At 32.6% G+C, this 18623-nt stretch overlaps 1 protein-coding gene across 1 annotated transcript; it reads right to left on the reverse strand.

Moving 5' to 3' along the window:
• Positions 1 to 742: 742 nt before the first annotated feature.
• LOC134724857 (polycystin-1-like protein 2) lies at positions 743 to 18410 on the reverse strand. The gene is made up of 12 exons (XM_063588163.1): positions 18193 to 18410; positions 15726 to 16361; positions 14639 to 14866; positions 13306 to 13476; positions 11860 to 12020; positions 9600 to 10335; positions 9012 to 9144; positions 7594 to 7841; positions 6761 to 6935; positions 5015 to 6262; positions 4370 to 4470; positions 743 to 3378 (listed from the first exon to the last, which is right to left on the reverse strand). Exons 1-12 carry the CDS (start codon positions 18316 to 18318, stop codon positions 3160 to 3162), a joined length of 4182 nt encoding a protein of 1393 aa, XP_063444233.1. The 5' UTR covers positions 18319 to 18410; the 3' UTR covers positions 743 to 3159.
• Positions 18411 to 18623: the final 213 nt, after the last annotated feature.

The following is an 18623-nucleotide window of genomic DNA, read 5'->3' on the forward strand; positions in this document are numbered from 1 at the left end:
AGGACAAAGACATACACAAATAAACATTTCAATAGTACATTTTGACATGCTCATCATAAAATAAAAAAAGAACAACACTTAGTAAACCAAATCCGTTCTTTTACCATACATGATTGCAGGTCAAACATGTGTACTTATATATAAGTATATTAACTGCTTCTTTCTAACCAGTGGGAGCTGGTATGTCAGTTAACTGCTAGTAGTCTGTTGTTATTTATGTATTATTGTCATTTTGTTAATTTTCTTTGGTTACATTATCTGACTTCAGACTCGGACTTCTCTTGAACTGAATTTTAAATGTGCGTATTGTTATGCGTTTACTTTTCTACATTGGCTAGAAGTATACGGGGAGGGTTGAGATCATAAACATGTTTAACCCCGCCGCATTTTTGCGCCTGTCCAAAGTCATGAGCCTCTGACCTTTGTTAGTCTTGTATTATTTTAATTTTAGTTTCTTGAGTACAATTTGGAAATTAGTATGGCGTTCATTATCACTGAACTAGTGTATATTTGTTTAGGGGCCAGCTGAAGAACGCCTCCGTGTGTGGGAGTTTCTCGCTGCATTGGAGTCCTGTTGGTGACCTTCTGCTATTGTTTTTCTATGGTCGGGTTTTTGTCTCTTTTGACACATTCCCCATTTACATTCTCAATTTCATGTTAAGTTTTTGGTGGTACATGCATGTTTTAATAATGAAAAAAATCCATTCAGTGTCTCCAGAGACATAAGTTTTAATTGACAAAATTCTAACATTTAACGAATGATTAACAGTAGAAAATAACAGTAGAATAAATGTAACAAGTAATAACAGGTTTAAATCGTTTCTGGATGAGCAGACATATATATATGTAGTGCTCGAAGTTGCGATGGGTACACATACGTTTGATGATCTCACTGAAAGGCTATGGTTTACGCGGGTAGGATTGTTACATATGATTCCGACAACAAAAGTAGGCGTGTAATACACCATTTAGTAGAACAATCAATTTAGATTTAAGACACACCAACTTTCAGTGGAGTTGACAACCTAGAAATGGTCAAATAACGGAAAATCGTGACCGGCTGAAATTTTCCCATAATGCCTTGTTTTATATTAAGGTATAATACAGAAAAAAAAATATTCTGAGACAAGAGCCTGTTACGAATTGATGAATCCTGCTTAATAAGAAAACTAGCACTTTCAGTATTTTTATTGTGCTTATATTAGCATTCTCCTGCAACGGATTAGGCCAAAAAAAAAACCCAAATTTAAATGGTCAATATTTAGTGTACTTCTCAATATCTGCTGCTTAGTGCGAACCAACCAATACACTCTAACCTAGCTAATAACAAGTCAGCGTAAAGATGTCACCCTTGCACTTCAGAGTGTTAACCAACGCAGTTCGGAGTACCATTACGGTTCAGAGTCATAAATAAGTATTTACACATAGTCCTGAATTAAACCAACCTTTACCCTGCAAACGACAGTTAACATAGGCTACCTTACACACATTTATAATACACAAATTTTCTATTTTAATAAATCTATTTTGTCTGTCTGAGTGGTGTACAGCGTCACATTGCAAATTGTCCATGACGCATATTCACGCACGATCCCTGCACGTTTTTCTATAGAGGTGATCAATTTTCATTTTTTTTTAAAACGAAACAAAATCTAAATTACAGATTAAGTGCTCGACAAAAAACTATCAATCTCAAAGAAAATTGTCGATATTTTATTTATAAAATGTAAATTAAAGCTTATTAAACCAAAAAAGTACGATTTTACAATGTAATTAAAGGTTTATATCAGTCTCATTACGTGGTCATCGAATGCTTATTGCACGTGTCTAAATGATACAATGAAAATGTGTGTTTTTTTAAATTCATCAGGAACTATTTCATATACACAATACATTATTTCTAATTATGGTATAACACATGTTAAAAAATTACACATCGCATAACGATTTCTATCATTATTAAATGGCCTACCGAAAAATACAATAGTCAATATTTTTTTTTATGCAATTCAGTATCAATTTTGAATAACAGAAAATGTGCACAAACTATTCCTAAAATATTAAAATGGTTGCGTTATTTATGAAGTTAAATGATGATTGTTAAAGTCGTTTTAAAGAAAATACGATCTTCTTCTAAGATAAAAGAAAATTGAGTTTTACTCACGTATAATAAACAATTAAATGATTGCAAAAATAGTTTAAACTACAACAATGACAATCCATGTTTTTAAAAGAAAAAAAAATGAAATCTAGAAACTGATAGTTTTTACAGTATAATAAGACTTTATAATCAGACTTGAATCAATAGCGTTTTCACCACTTGCTTCTATAAATTGCTTATTAACCGAACAGTTCATAAATCAACCTGACACCTACTAAATGAATAATAGCAATTAGATTTTTTATCGATATTTTTTTCCCCAGCACATATTTCATACACTAATTTTCAAGATGTTTCATTGACTCTCCTTCCATTGAAATAATAAGTGAGAAACTGCGAGCTACTGCTCACTGATGATACCCCCGCCGCAAGTGGATAATATAAATAGTGTAAAAATATGCAAGTGTTCGGTAAACAGGAAGTTGTCGAGAGATGAATCTGAAAAAGCATCACACGGTATAGCTGACTTACTAGTATATAAATCCTGAAATTAAATTTCAGAAATCCTTGTATTGTAGTTCCTGAGAAAATGTGACAAAAATTTTCAACTTGGCTATCATGTGTAAAATCATACAACTGTTCGATAAACAGTAAGTTGTCAAGTAATCAATCTGAAAACGCATCACACGGTATAGCTGACTTAGATAAACCCTGAAACCAAATTTCAGAAATCCTTGTATTGTAGTTCCTGAGAAAAATGCGACGAAAAATATTCATGGGACGGACGGACTGACTGACGGAAGGACAGACAGAGGTAAAACAGTATACCCCCCTTTTTTAAAGCGGGGGTATAATTTTTTTTTTAGGTGAAGACAAATAACTATTATAATGTATATCTTATGACAATCCTTGTGTATATATAGATAAAAAATGAATAGAAAAATATAACCGACAATACAATTTATGATCTATTGGAGTAAACGTTTTTCTGTCTAGTCGATTGATATACTAATATATATTTTTAACTCTAATATTTCATGCCACATCCTTTTTCACGTTTATAAATAACTGATGTACGATTTGTTTTCTACGCTTTTGGAGTTAGAAATTTCAAGGTCAATATCTCTAGGTGTCCTCGCCCTGGAAATACAACCACTCTTTTGGGACAATTTATTAAAACGTTTCTTGTCTTCTTCACTGATCACATAATCAAGGTCTTCTTTGCTTATTCCGTCTCCTTCAGACGACTGGTTTTTATCTCCATTTTTTTCATTTTTCTGAAAATCAAATTTGTTCAGTGTATTAATAGTTAACATGTTAAACGAAAAAAATGCATGTAAATTTATCATTTACTATAGCATGGTCATTGATCTTGTTTAAAGTGCTGGCGAGAGTATACATTTTTATTTCTGGTTAGGAATATTATTAGAATTCCAAAGGTTAAATAATAGACTTTTAAACGGCAACAACAACATATGAATTGTAAGTATTCAAAGATCAATTCATTATTGATCAGGCTTGGCTGACTTTCGCATCAAACATGACTTGTAAAAGTCCAAGTCTAAAAGAGGGACGAAAGATACCAGAGGGACAGTCAATAAACGGACAACGCCTTGGTTAAAAATGAAAAACAAACAGACAAATAATAGTACACATGACACAACATAGAAAACTAAAAAATAAGCGACACGAACCCCACCAAAAACTAGGGGTGATCTCAGGTGCTCCGAAAAGGTAAGCAGATCCTGCTCCACATGTGGCACTCGTCGATTTGCTTATGTGATGACACATCCGGTAAATAGTCTCATTTGGTAGGTCACATTCGTGAAAGAGAAGGGGATTGAAGTTACGATGCCAGGAACATATCCGATATAATCTGCGAAACGGTTATTGCATAACGGTCAACCAACTCGTAATGGTGTGTTTAAAATTTAGAAAGGGATGATTTCAACTTCCCCATTTGGAACTCTTAATAGCATCCTTGTGAGCAGAAACCCTCTATCAAGAAAATCATGATAGAAAATGCAAGCATACAAATTCTGTTGATTAGTGCATTAACTACTTTTACATTATCCTTGTGCTTCAAACAGAAATAAAAATAGTTCAATTTCATATTTATCAAGGAGTAAGCCGCTACAGTTTTGGAATGCAACTTGTGACTAAGAAAATAGGATAATTTCATGATAAAATTAGGGTACAGATTATCAAAATTAAAATGAAACAATTGCTGTCAAAAAACAAAATTGTAATTTTATTTCAAATGCTTACCAATTTTTCATCTCCGACTTCTCCAAAGGTATCCCTTAGAAGTTGTAGCAAGTTTGGTGTATCAATTTGAGCATTCTTCTTTGGTACGCCTGTCATGTATTCTGAAAGGTTAAACACAAAATAAAGATCTCGTGATCATATACACAAAGAAATTATGTAATCGAATCAAGAAAACTGTTATGTTATAATTTAATATTCTACATCATTTATTCGATATTGTCGTTTTCATTATTATACATTTGAAATTTATATATTATCATATTAATGTGGAAAATTGAAATTTCCTTTCTCAAAAAATTTAAACAAAACAAATTCAATTTTAAAATGTTTCTCTCTCTAAAAAAACCAGTTCATTTATCTAACAAGTTTTTTGTTAATCCGAAGATAAACATTATTGGGGTTTGCAAATAAAATATTTAATGAGGCAATCTAAAGATAAACAATAATATATGGCATGGTATATTATGGTGTATCTTAAGAATGATGACGTCAAATACTGTATATGTAAAAATTTTAATGTCCTCTACACAGGGAGTCTACAGGCAAGTCAAGAGAAGGAAATAAGAAATGATTGGTAAATGAATATTCCAACAATATAGTCAATATGACTCATTTAAAGCTATACAATATATATTATTGACTTACTTTTCTGTACACTGTTTTGTCGTTTGTTACTTCTCAAATGGATGCCTACCAATCCCAACAAATCCGTAAATGCCCCTTTAATCAAATCAAGAATTCCAATTGGGCTCTCATTCTTGTAGTTGGCACGTACTTCCGTGATACTCTGATTCAAAATGGCAGCAAACATCGTTAACAAAATAAATATAATAAACAGCACATACACAAAGAAATATACTTGTGCAAAGGACGGAGCCGCAGCAACCATTTTGTCAAGACTGTTTCTTCCTATCAACGTATTAGCCAGACTGCCGCTTGCTGTAAGCATGTTATGATAATCAAACATCGACGAGCCAAATAATAAATGTCCAAGAATAACAAACCCAAAAAATCCTAATCCGAAGACTACAAAAAAGCTGAATAGTTGTGGAGCAGCGTGTTTGACGACAGTTACGAGTTCGGCACATCTTTTATTATATCCCAAGGCTTTAAGTATTCTTAGAGTGGCCGTGAATACTATAATACCAACTATACTGTTGAATACGTTATCCCAGAAGACAATTTGAACGAAACTTATGAATCCACTCTTATCATTGTAATACCGTTTAAGGGCTCTGCTTGTTTGAATATATTTGACAATCCAGACAGCTATAGCGGCATAACTCAATACAACAGTTATTAGATCAATGACATTCCATGCAGCTTTAAAGAAATCACATCCTTGGTCACGAAATTTTCCAATAATTTTGACCGTTGCTATAATAAGTGCTATAATATAGATAAAGTAAAAAAAAATGGAGACCGCACCCGTTGCATCTGTTAAAAGTGTCGGTCTGAATGATTGTGTAAATGTGTACGCTAACACATTTCCCGTATCGGTGAACTCGACAGCAAAGGTTGAAAATGCAATAAGCTTGATGTTTGAATTATATAGTGAAAACTCAATCAAAAGAGCCCTTGTTCTTCGATCCATCCATCTGTGTGTTTTTATTTCGTTTAAGATAGTATTAACAGAATCACGGTTGTTTGGAAAATCTTGAACATAGCCTCCCCCTCCATATACATCATAACCTCCAGCAAATGGCATACTATGCAGTTCCTCCGCTGATCTGTATCTATATGCATCCTTCGTTAGGAAAGTGTCTTCTGCTACTGGGCATGTTGAGTTCCTTGATTTCCATGACACACAGTGATGACGTTTTTCTTCTCTACTCGACTGAAAATCAGTTGTGCAGAAATGCTTTGGTGTTAGTTTCCAATAACCACATTTTTCTACAAGCATACAAAAATATCAAAATCAAAAACGACTTGCATGGACCGTGTAGTTTAACACCAGCGTTTATACCTAACTTTGGTTTGGTCGGACATGTAAATATTCTTATACACTGCTGTCATGAGGTCAAGACCATGATTTTGAGAGGTTTGTCTCTAATTTTGTATGCATTTCAAAGTTAAATCTGTAATCAATGTGATAAATAAACTCATTATATATACCAGAATTAAATTTTTGTAAGGCATCAGCGCGTTTTTGCTGCAAAAAACTCATCAGTAACACGTGAATCAAAATAATTTGAAAGAACAACGAAAGTACGAAGTAATAGAGCATGTGAACTCAAAATTCCGAAAGGTTTTAGTGGATAATTTCTCTCATCCCCTTTTAAGCAATTTTGACATGGACGACGACAACGACGAAAGACTACAACAATGATTATATGCGTAGTCACAGCTGTACGCTTTTCATTAAGATATTAGGACCATTTTGCTAATTACCTTTCGGCATTCTGACTTGACGAAGTCGAACCAAACCAAGACGTATGTTTGTAAGATCATTGATGTAGAATTTATCTTGTAAACTAAGACTGGCTCCATTGTATTCCTGAACTGGATAAAACACTGGAACAAATGTCTCATCCATCCACTGCATTAACGTATCCATAGAATTGACCTGCAAAGAATTTTTTTTAAAAAGAGCAGAAAACAGCCAAAAATGAGTCTTCAACACAGCGATAAATTCCGCGGAGGCGGGCTTCAGCTGGCCCCTCAACAAAAATATGTACTCTTTCAGTGAAAATGAACATCCCACTAAACTCCAAAGCATATAAATGAACTTAAATTTAAAATAACAAACATCGGCTGTTATCTGCTCTTTGATCGGGTTGTTGTCTCTTTGACATATTTCTCATTTCTATTCTCAATTTTAAGACTTACAAAGTCCAAAGGCTCCTGACATGGGACATTCTGTTTTGTTGTTTTACTTTGTACATAGGCATATTTGTTGAATGGTGAAAAGTAAACTCACAAAGAAAAATGAAGAATTGTATTTCAAAGACAAAAAAATTGCAACTTATAGTGTAAAATCCAAATGATAAAAGTCCGTTATTCCAAAGTTTTTATGAAAATATATTTATGCAAAACTTATAAATGAAGTAATGGCATTTCAGTCTTAACGCTTTACTTGGGGTACAAACTTATTTCCGAAACACAAAATTCAGTATTTTGATTAATTGAATTCTGAGTTTAAGTACGCTAATCGTATTTGAACTTTTTATGACCAGAACTTTTAAACAGTTTAGCTTATTTATAATGTCTCTTTACAACTTTACCTTAGAAAATCCAAATTGTACTTTGCTGGATTCATATATGTGATTGTCAATGTTAGACTTCATGATGTAGGCTCTGTCATCTCGGTTCAAATAACTAATACAATACACAACTATTGCAAAGACTGTGTATAAAATAACTTCACGGAACACTGATTTTGCCCTCGTCTGCAGCTTTATAACTTCCCTTTGTTTATTCAGTTTTTCTTCCGCTGGTGGTTCAGCTTTCGACAAAATCTCATGTCTAAATGCTGTTTAAAAACAAATAAGATTGTCACTAATCAGATTGTTCTAAAATATATCTTTTATTTAATGAATGGCTATTATTTATTTTGATTTTATTGAACCATAAAACTAATTTTTGACTCTTCACATTGAATAATCCGCGAAGCGGATTATGTAAAGTGTGAAAAGTCAAAAATTAGTTTTATGGTTCAATAAAATCAAAATAAATTATTGCCATTCATTATAAATAAATTTCTATAAAAAATAAGGCTCAAAGAACTTTTTATATTATTTATATTAACAATAACAACCGTACACACATGTTGGCGTATGAATACACAACGTCAGAGTGGGCGTGTCGCTATCAAAATTGACAACATTGGAAATAAAACTAATAATTTTAACCAATCAGAAGACAGTAAAAACACAAAATTTATTTATTAAGTGATATGATTGCACAAACGTTCCAGATTCGGTTGATATTTTCATGTATCCTCTTATTCTCTTAAATAATACATTAAAAATATACTTCTACTAATATTTCAATTTCTTTTATCAAACAACGTGTTCACCTAGTTAAAAAAGAACTCAACAAATTCCGTCAAAATGAACTGATGAATTATTCACTTGCAAGTGATAATAATAGGTTACCCTTTAATAAAGGGGCTAAAGATACCAAAGGGACAGTTGAACTCATAAATCGAAAATTAACTGCCAACGCCATGGCTAAAAATGAAAAAGACAAACAGAAAAACAATAGTACACATGACACAACATAGAAAACTAAAGAATAAAAGAATAAACATCACGATAATTTAGCTATTGAAAGTAAAAGAATGAAAATATTGAAGACCAAACAAGGAATAAACAAATTGCTTTACTGATTCGATCCACAAATATAAATCATTTATACACAGGTAAAAACGACGTTAAACGTACTATCTTAAACCCTAAAATAAGAATTCAAACCGACCTTAAAAATCCTATTCCATGCGGTTGCTATCTATTTATGTTTTTTTAATGTTTATATCGGTTAAATGACCAAAGGCAGTCTATTGGCGTAATCTGAATGCTTTCATTTTAGTAGTTATACATAAAATATATCAGTGAACATACATTCGACAGCTGATGACCTCCTTAAATTAACTTAAACAATATATTGTGAATCTGGTCATTGTTAGAAAATAATACATTACCCCAGAAAAGCCGAGAGTTTCCAGCTGAATGTTTACTTGCTGCAGACCGTAGTTTTTTCATATCAACCAATGTGGTTTCATCATCAACATGCTTTTTAAATATCAGGGCAATTAAAAAGGCTATCAAAATCACCTGAAACATACGTTACGTGATTAAATGAGTTGAATTTTCCGTGGATTCCCAGATATCTAACGTACAAAATTATAAGCCTGGTATATTGATGAGGTTTCCTTTCATAGATAAAACGAAAAAACAAAATGAAGAACGTATATAGGAAATAAGAATCTTCTGATACTGAAAATCAGATGCAAAAAATTTAGATACCTCACTTAAAAACTCACTTTTTCTACCTCCGCATCGTTTTTGTGTTGTTTGGCCTTAATTTACTAGTATATGAAATATTTGCCACTGTACCAAAATGATAATCAATCAAAGAATTGATCGATCTTGTTCTTTACATCTTTTGAATGTAAAACAGATGTGTTCCAGTAAAATGAAATGGGGTACATTATCATATTTCATGTTATTTAATTCATTACGATTCATTGGTGTCATATCCATAAACTTTATTTCTATTTGGTGATTACCTTTATTGGATCTACAAATAAGATAGATTCGAAGAACGACAATATGAACGTTGAAAGCCATTCTTCTGATTTGTTCTTTCCCCATTCCATGCTGTATAGTAAAAGGAAGAACGCAGACGCTGATGATGCTAAAACCAACACGATCCAAGCAATATAAGCGACAAAGTATGGAAATCTACGCTTTTTATAAATGAGAAATTCATCATCCTCAGATAAGCCAGATTCAATTTCCTTGAGTTTTTCTCCATCACTTTCCTTTTGTTTTAAACATGGTAAGCATTTACGTTCCTTTGTTTTCTTCTGGAAATGTAATGGTTGGGCCTTTGGTTCGGTGTTCCTAAATACAAATGTTGCAAAGAAAATAGGTGGAGTGGTAATTATAATACCAATGAATGATATGAATAAATTTGACATTGACAATCGAAAAAATCCGATTTTTACACTGTCAGCTTGCATAGTTTCTTCGTCCGCAGACTTGAAGAACATTGCATTTGAAATCATGGTCAGGAGAAGCAGTGTCATTCCACAGGCAAGTCTCTGCACACGCGTAAAGACGCTTCTTGTAGGACGTACAAACAAAGACATCCATAGATGATTTTCTGTCAAGTTCATTCTTGACTGCTGATAAAACAAGGATTCTACTCCAATGTCGTCCGTAATGGAAACTGGAATTATGCGTTCAATCATACCATCATCAAAATCAATTGATAACCATTTGTCACACTGAAACAGGTACCTTTAGAAGAGAGCAACATATTATGTTACCTTTAAATATGCAAAATAACAACAAACTTATTTATGAACTTATTGTGTTAATGTCATTGTGCTAAGCCTACGTTATAGAACACTTATATAATTTCTTGAATTGGAAACGTACAGCGAACACGAATCATTTAAATAACATCACTACCAAGTAAAGGCTCCTTGGAAGTGATATCATCAGGAACATTTTTATATCCTACCTTTCTACGCGTCCCATCTTATTTCTTACGTCCCAACTCCATTGGACAAAGAGGAGAATACCTTATTTTGATATTCTTGTTCGATCTTAATTATGCATGCAGCTATTAACTTTTCTACGCATCTAAAACAAACTTCGAATGCAATTCCTATAGTGTTTGGTTGTTACTAAGATGTGTCCCTTTTCAATTGTTTTAAATCAATTGATAATCATCGGTTACAAATGTTACCTAACCTAAAATATAGCCTTGATAAAAACGAAAAAAACCAAAACAAATCTATGAGGAGTTCTAACTAATTTAAGCGCATTTCCTAATGTTATGACATTTACCAAAGTTTGCCAATTCCAACTAAGACAAGGGCTTCTTGCCACAGTTAGATTGAGGTCGCTGCCACCAACAGTAGAACCGACATGTATTACGGTATTCATCACAAATTGGTGGAGTGAAACAATGTGTCGGTGTCTCAAATCTCTAGCGAACTGTGTTCACCAATAGATCTTTAGATAACAATAGTAACGTCCGATTTGTAATTTTAGCAATAGTGTTTTAATCTAGATTGTGACATTTTGGCTAAAAAGTAAAATCACAAAAATACTGAACTTAGAGGAAAATCAATTCGGAAAATCCATAACCACACGGCAAAATCAAATAACAAAATGCATCAAAAACGAATGGTCAAGAACTGTCATATTCCTGACTTGGTACAGGCATTTTAAAATGTAGAAAATGGTGGATTAAACCTTGTTCAATAGCGATAAACCTCTCACTTTAATGACAGTCTCATCAAATTCCGTTATATTTACATTGATGCGTTAAATAAACAGACACAATAAATAAAATGGTCAAAATATTGGTACATCAGTCATCATCGTATAACAATTTTAAAAGGAACAATTTAACAGAACGCAAAAACATCTACTATCTACGAACACATTGATTGATTTGAGTGTCTGACGTCAGAATTTTTTTTATACGTCACATAAATTTGTCGTTCAATGTGCATACAAACAATTTTAAAATTTACATACAGGGCATACAGGGTTGAAAAATCAAAAGTGTGTAAGAATAAATTTCAGAAATAAACCGAGATTTAAACTAGTCCAAAAGTTATATATAGAGTGTGAATTCACATGGTGGGTGATTCATATAAAGCAGGACACACAAACACTGTCGAACCAACAGATCATCGTCCTTTTTTGAGTGCACGAGATTAAAATTTAAAAACAAATAATAACTTTCCAAAGTGTCTGATTTTGAAAATAGAAAAACTATATCTGTAAGGATGACAAGGATAATACCTTTGATTTGTTTGTGGATCATCCACAATTAATTTATGCAGATACCATGAATTTCTGTTTCCTTGGCCCGTGTTGTCATGCCATAACCGGAAGTAGGTTAACTCGCCGAGGACAACATTAGTAGACATCACGAAATTCCTTACAGAAGAAGTGCCGAATCCCTAAAATATTACCACAAAACATATTTCATCAAGATACTAATAATTACATTCTCCAATTGTTATAACAGCTATACGACAGGGTCATCAAAACGAAAGAAAAAAATAATATGTTGTCCCTTTGATATATGACAATTTTATGAAATATAGATCCATATACACGTACATTCACACACCTATGATGTCACAGTAGACTGAGTTCATAAAAATATATTCGTTGATCCCAACGTGTACGGTTAACGTCCCAGTTATAAAAAGTTATTAAATTAGATTGTCTTCAATTTATTTCTTAATATCAAGATTCCCTTTACATTTTCCCTGAGCTTTAAGGAAACAAGCCTGTAATTCAGTGGTTGTCGTTTGTTTATGTGTTACCTATTTGTTTTTCGTTTTATATAAATGAGGCCGTTAGTTTACTCGTTTTAATTGTTTTACATTGTCTTATCCGGGCCTTTTATAGCTGACTATGCGGTATGGGCTTTGCTCATTGTTGAAGGCCGTACGGTGACCTATAGTTTTTAATGACTGTGTCAAATTTGGTCTCTTGTGGAAAGTTGTCTCATTGACAATTATACAACATCTTCTTTTTTATATTGCAAATGTATACTTTTTAATTGTAACAGTTGATTTAATGAATATGAAGAATTATTTTTAGTTAAAAAAAAGCCTGATCCGTTTCTTTATTTTAAACATATATCAAAAGATGAAGGAGCGCGGTAATTTATTTTGTCCTGGTATCTATGGTGAGTTTAATTAACCCTCTGCTCATCCCCTTCCCCCCCAAAAATAAGCAGTGAATTTTGATTGTCAATGTAAAAATTCAGAATGAATTGACTGAACATGTTTTTGACGTTTGTTTTATAAAACTGAAATTACGTACTGTTTTACGTGGTAAGCATGATTGCTCTTCGTTATATATTGATATTTTTGTTATCAATATGTCTCTCCTCAATTCCAATGAAATTATGGTAGGTCAGACATAGCTACACCACATAGAAAAAAACAAGAATGTGTCCCTAGTACACGGATGTCCCATCCACACTATCATTTTCTATGTTCAATTGACCGTGAAAATTGGAGAAAATCTAATTGAGCATTAAAATAAGGAATATCATATCATAAGGAACATGTGTACTAAGTTTCAAGATGATTGGACCAAAAACTTAAACATGAAACGGACGGACGAACGGACGGATGAACGAATGGTACGACGAACTAACGGACGCACAGACCAGCAAACATAATGCCCATAAATGGAGCATACAGATAAAAGTATAAGTACACTTACGTGTTGAACTCCATCGCTTAGAAGTCTAACTCCACTATCTCCACCTTCTCCCGCCAAAACAAAGTTCACGTTTGAATCTGTCCCCGAACCAGGTCGTAAGCCAGTATGTACAGATATCATATAGAAATATGGATCCTCGCTATCACAGTCACATAAAAATCTCATTGACCACTGCAATATAAATATTATATTTCAAGATTAAACATGTTAAAGTTAAGATTGATAATTCTAAGATTAAAGTTGGAAGTTCCTAGATAATATCAAGGTCGACAATTGGAAAAAAAAAAAAAAAGGTTTTGCTTCCGTAATTGTAAGATATTTAGCTCGTGGTTTGAATTTTGAGGGACTTTGAAATGACGTTGTGCAACATAAATCAACACCAATGTTGTAACATACACATTTACTTCTTTTTTTTTATATAAATATACATTCGTTTATACGATAGGTGCATTAGTAGGAATACCTTGAATCTTGATTAAAACAGCATTTTACTAACATTAAGTTTGTCCTTTGAAATTGAATTTGGAAGGAATGTAAAATGTCGTCGTTCAGCATAATATTAATCATAGACAATGTAACTATGTTTACATTCATTTTGTTTATGTGCAGCATGCTGAGAAATGTCGTAAGTCGATCCTAACTATATCATATTTTCTGTCCTAAGAATATCTTATAGGACTAATCTTAGGACAGTGTCGACAAACAGGCCACAGTTATCATAATGTTATTATGTAACAAATGTATTTTAATTTAAATGAATAAATGCCTTTTATTTACTTGCATTTACATTTTAGGCATTAAGCTTAATGCCTGCACACATTTTTCAGGATTTAAGCTTAAATCCTAGGATTTAAGACTAATGACTAACATCCTTTAGGCAATAGACTCTGTAACAATAACATCTTCATGCCTTATATATCATGTACTGTAGTACGCCGCTAGATTAACACTGACGTGGAAAGGTAACACATGGCCAGCGAGAGCTCTTTTTTTGAGAGCCCAGGTGGTCGTGTGGTCTAGCGCGACGGCTGCAGTGCAGGCGATTCGATGTCACGATATCACAGAAGCATGGGTTCGAACCCCGGCGAGGGAAGAACAAAAAATTTGCGAAAGCAAATTTACAGATCTAACATTGTTGGGTTGATGTTTAGACGAGTTGTATATACATTATGTACACAGCCATGTATCACCATCATTGATGGCGATCCGATGGATACATCTGTTGTAGAGTTGTCACTGACTCAGACGTACATATATATATATATATTGATTCGTTTACACGCCGGGTGCACTCGTAGAAGTCCATTAGGTTTATCTTGTCTATTTTACTTACATTTAGTTTATCTTGTCTATCCTTTCTCCTTAGCAATATTGCCAATAGTAGGTAAAGTAGTAACAGTACTGTAAGAGTACCATACACTGCAGCATTAGCAATATCAAACTTTGACCAGACATTGTTAAAATCTATCGTATTAGGAGTAACAAAAAATGTTGTTGCCAAAGTCTTTGTTTTACTTGGACATCTGCAGACTGTCTCATTCAAAGTGGAAAAAGGCAAAACCTGAAATAAAAATTGAAATATAACATTGAGTTTGATATGTCTTTTAAAAAAAAATACTACAAAGAAACAAATATTGAATTTCATTAAAAAATGGTCGATTTGAATGACTTTGATTAAGTGTTTTCGTTTGTTTTAGGAAGCAAAAATGAAACGGACTCCATTTATTTTCCATTCTATTTTCTTCAAAACACGTAAACGGAATGTAGTATTAACTCTTATATTTTTTGCAAATATCAATATAAAAGGACGAAATGCAGGTTCTGGTTTTTAAAAACCCTGTTCTCATCCAAGCTGACACCGTTATCAGAACTTAGCTATTTTTTTTAATAAAATCCTATGTAATCAATAAACAATAAAATAAAACAAAATAAAATCATTTTTTTGAAAATAAGATTATTCTGCAAACAAAACACTATATTACAAAACAAAACTACAAGAAGTATTGCCAAATTTAAATGCTTTAAAACTATTTAAAAGAACACTTGAACTTAGAAAAACACATTTCATTTAAAAAATCTTTCTGTAGATGAATATAACAAATACTGGAGTCCTTGGGCTCCTATTATAGAATACATGATTAATGTCGATTATAAATTGAAACACCACAAATAGTATTGCAAAAACGAATTAGATTTCATTGTCATTAGATAATTATTTATGTTCAACCTTTTGCTGCGCCATTAATTATATATTGATTTCAATTGTTGTTTTGTTATTTAATATTTCCATTGTGTGAATATTTCAATTTTGTATACCTTTGTTCATACGTGTTGTGCTAGTATATTTGCTACAATAAAGCCCGGAAAATTCATTATAAAAACAAATGTACTAAAAGACTGATTTATAAACTATATCTTACAATACATCCATTAGGTTCCCATGCGGATGTTGTTTGATTAAATGATCTGCATCCAGTTGTTATAGTCACAATGCTAACGTTACCAGTGAACGGGTTAAAAGTATTGTTTCCACTCGATGTACTGTTGTTATTTACAGTACTCCTTTTTCTTCTTGTCTGCGCAGCATCGTCTGCAGCTGGAACATTTGGTTTCGGTTGCAATGCCAAGAAACACTGACCTTGTTTTAGAGTTCCTACAGGTGTTATTATTTTTAATCCCATATCCTCCATATCATCAGTGGTTACATCGTATTTATAATCATATTCTGTGATTGTGGGATACGCTTCACTCTTGAAGTATGCAGTGTAAATTATATACATGTCCCCTGGAACATCTCCTTTCAGTTTTATGTAAGTTATCGATGCATCATGATTATCCAGGACTTCAAACCGGACATACAACATAAGTTCTGGGTTAGCTGGATCGGGACTAGTAGGGCCCAAGAAATGTACAATTTCAGGGTTCGGTAAGGATACTTCTCTTTCCATTTTTAAATCTTTGCCATCTGCATCTACGGCAGATATCATTACACATTTGCTAGATATGCGATGGTCACCTTTTGCATGAGGAACTGGAGATTTCTTGACAACAGTTACCTATTAAAACAAAGACATCACATATGCATATCTAAAGTGTAAGTGTGATTATAAGGTAAAGAACACTTATCAATCAATGGTATTTATGTAAGGTTGATGTATCATTTTTCAAGGCGATGTTTTTTTTTGTGTGTCTACAAGTCTTAGTCATAAATGATCGTAAATATTGTAGATGTGTATTACTCTTCTCGTGTCACTCCGACACTATCCTTCCCAAAAACACCAGTTGATTGATATAATATACTTTATCAATAAAAGATGTGGCGTGAGTACCAATGAGAAAATTATCCATACAAGTTACAATTTATAAAAAGTAAACAATAATTATCATAGATCAAAATACGGCCTTCATCATGGAGCCTTGGCTCACACCGAACAGTAAGATTTAAGAGCTCTAAAATGACTTTCGATAAAAAAGTAAAAAAAGAAAACCAACGGGTAAAAACCAGCGGTATAATATAAATAGACGTTTATTATTTTTTTTAAATATTTACTCTTAAAACTTCGACACAATTTTTTTTATGCATTAAAAAAAAACATTTGACGTTTGAATAAAATTTCAGATCGTAGAAAAGACTGCAAATGACTATTGCTTTCCATAAGACACTTAACAAATACGTCAAAAAGTTTGAAAACGGCGAGTGTGACATTTCAACGGATTTAATAAAATGAACAATTTAGGACATGATTTAAACAATACTTACTAATTGAAAACATAGAAAGTTATATATTTATTGTATAATTTTGACACTGGAAGGATGGATATGTAAATAGTATTTTGGGTCTGCAGCATTCGGTCAAATTTTGAAGAGCTCTTTAAAATATGCGAGATTTTGGTTTTGTGACAGAAATACAAATTTCAAAAAAATCATTAATTCTGCCAAGATCTTTTGAAATGTTGTACCTAAACTTTTCATTTATTTCTCTTGCCATATACGGAATAACATGATTGATCATTTTCGGAATAATCAATTTGAATTACTTTTTATAATCACTCTTAACTTCACCCCTATCCATATTTTTTCTATTTTCGGCTTGACCACAAAACAAAGACTACTCTTTCTAAGTGTACAATTTTTTTTAAAAGTTTAAAAATTGACAAAAATAACTTCCAAACAACGCTGTTCATATGTCGCCGTGTTACTTGTCTACACGCTCTTAATCAGTGTTTTTAGGGATCATTCGAGTAACAAAGTGCATAAAAGTATTGATTTTAAGGCATATTCCATTTTACTTTTAATTACGTACATTTTGAAATATATTATAGATATAGGAAGATGTGGTGTGAGTGCCAATGAGACAACTCTCCATCCAAATAACAATTTAAAAAAAAACGAGAAACGAGAAACACGTATAAATTACATAAACAAACGACAACTACTGTTCATCAGATTCCATTTATATCGTTATCTATTCCGAAACATTGAACAAATGCAATAAAGGCGAACTGGAAAGCAAAACCCGTATTATCACCAACATCGTTCGCGACGTCATAACGAAAAACGAGAAACACTTATGAGCCACACCAACACATGACACGAACACGACAACAGCCTTAGGAAATATGCATAAAAATGCAACGGGTTTAAACGTTTTTAAACAAGTACCAATACATTTACCCTACCTGAGACGATATCGTATCATTACAACATAAAAAAGACACTCTATAAAATATCAATTGAAATAACTTAACTCAAACAAAACGACATTTAAATTTACACAGAAACAAGTATAAATACAAAGAACACTAAGATATTTGGCACAATACAAATACAATATAAAGACAATTAAATAGAACTATCGGTCAAACAAGGAAGTGTTATATTCTTACCGTAAGTTGCATAGAGGCATCAGACACGTTGGAAATCGTGAGATTTTTAGTTGAGATTTTCACTCCATCCCTGCTCACATTTCCTTGATCCAGAAAACTCTGAACACTGTTTTTCTCAAAACTCATATGTAAATTATCTTTTTCTAAAGTTGCAACTTGTTCTCCATATTGTTTAATTTGAAGTGACACGTTGGCTGCTGTATCCAATGTGTTGTAAAAATTTGCCGTACTGCTACTAGCCTGTTAAAAATAAAATAATTATTCTAAATAAAGATGAAATAGGAATTTCCACCTAACATGCTAATCTTGGTTGTTAAAAGAGGGACGAATGATACCAGAGGGGACAGTCAAACTCATAAATCGAAAACAAACTGACAAACATACACACAATAGTACACAACATAGAAAAATAATTTAGGAATAACAGTTCT

This window comes from Mytilus trossulus, chromosome 7 (genome assembly GCF_036588685.1).
Source record: "Mytilus trossulus isolate FHL-02 chromosome 7, PNRI_Mtr1.1.1.hap1, whole genome shotgun sequence".
Lineage (NCBI taxonomy): Eukaryota > Metazoa > Mollusca > Bivalvia > Mytilida > Mytilidae > Mytilus > Mytilus trossulus.

What these genes read in the sequence shown, in the direction of transcription:
- LOC134724857 (XM_063588163.1), bottom strand. Translation starts at nt 18,318, where the DNA reads ATGAGTTTTGAGAAAAACAGTGTTCAGAGTTTTCTGGATCAAGGAAAT. An exon ending in ATGCCTCTATGCAACTTACG is followed by an intron (nt 16,362 to 18,192) that starts GTAAGAATATAA and finishes TTGTTTTAATAG; the next exon opens with GTAACTGTTGTCAAGAAATC. An exon ending in GATCCACAAACAAATCAAAG is followed by an intron (nt 10,336 to 11,859) that starts GTATTATCCTTG and finishes TCTCTTCTAAAG; the next exon opens with GTACCTGTTTCAGTGTGACA.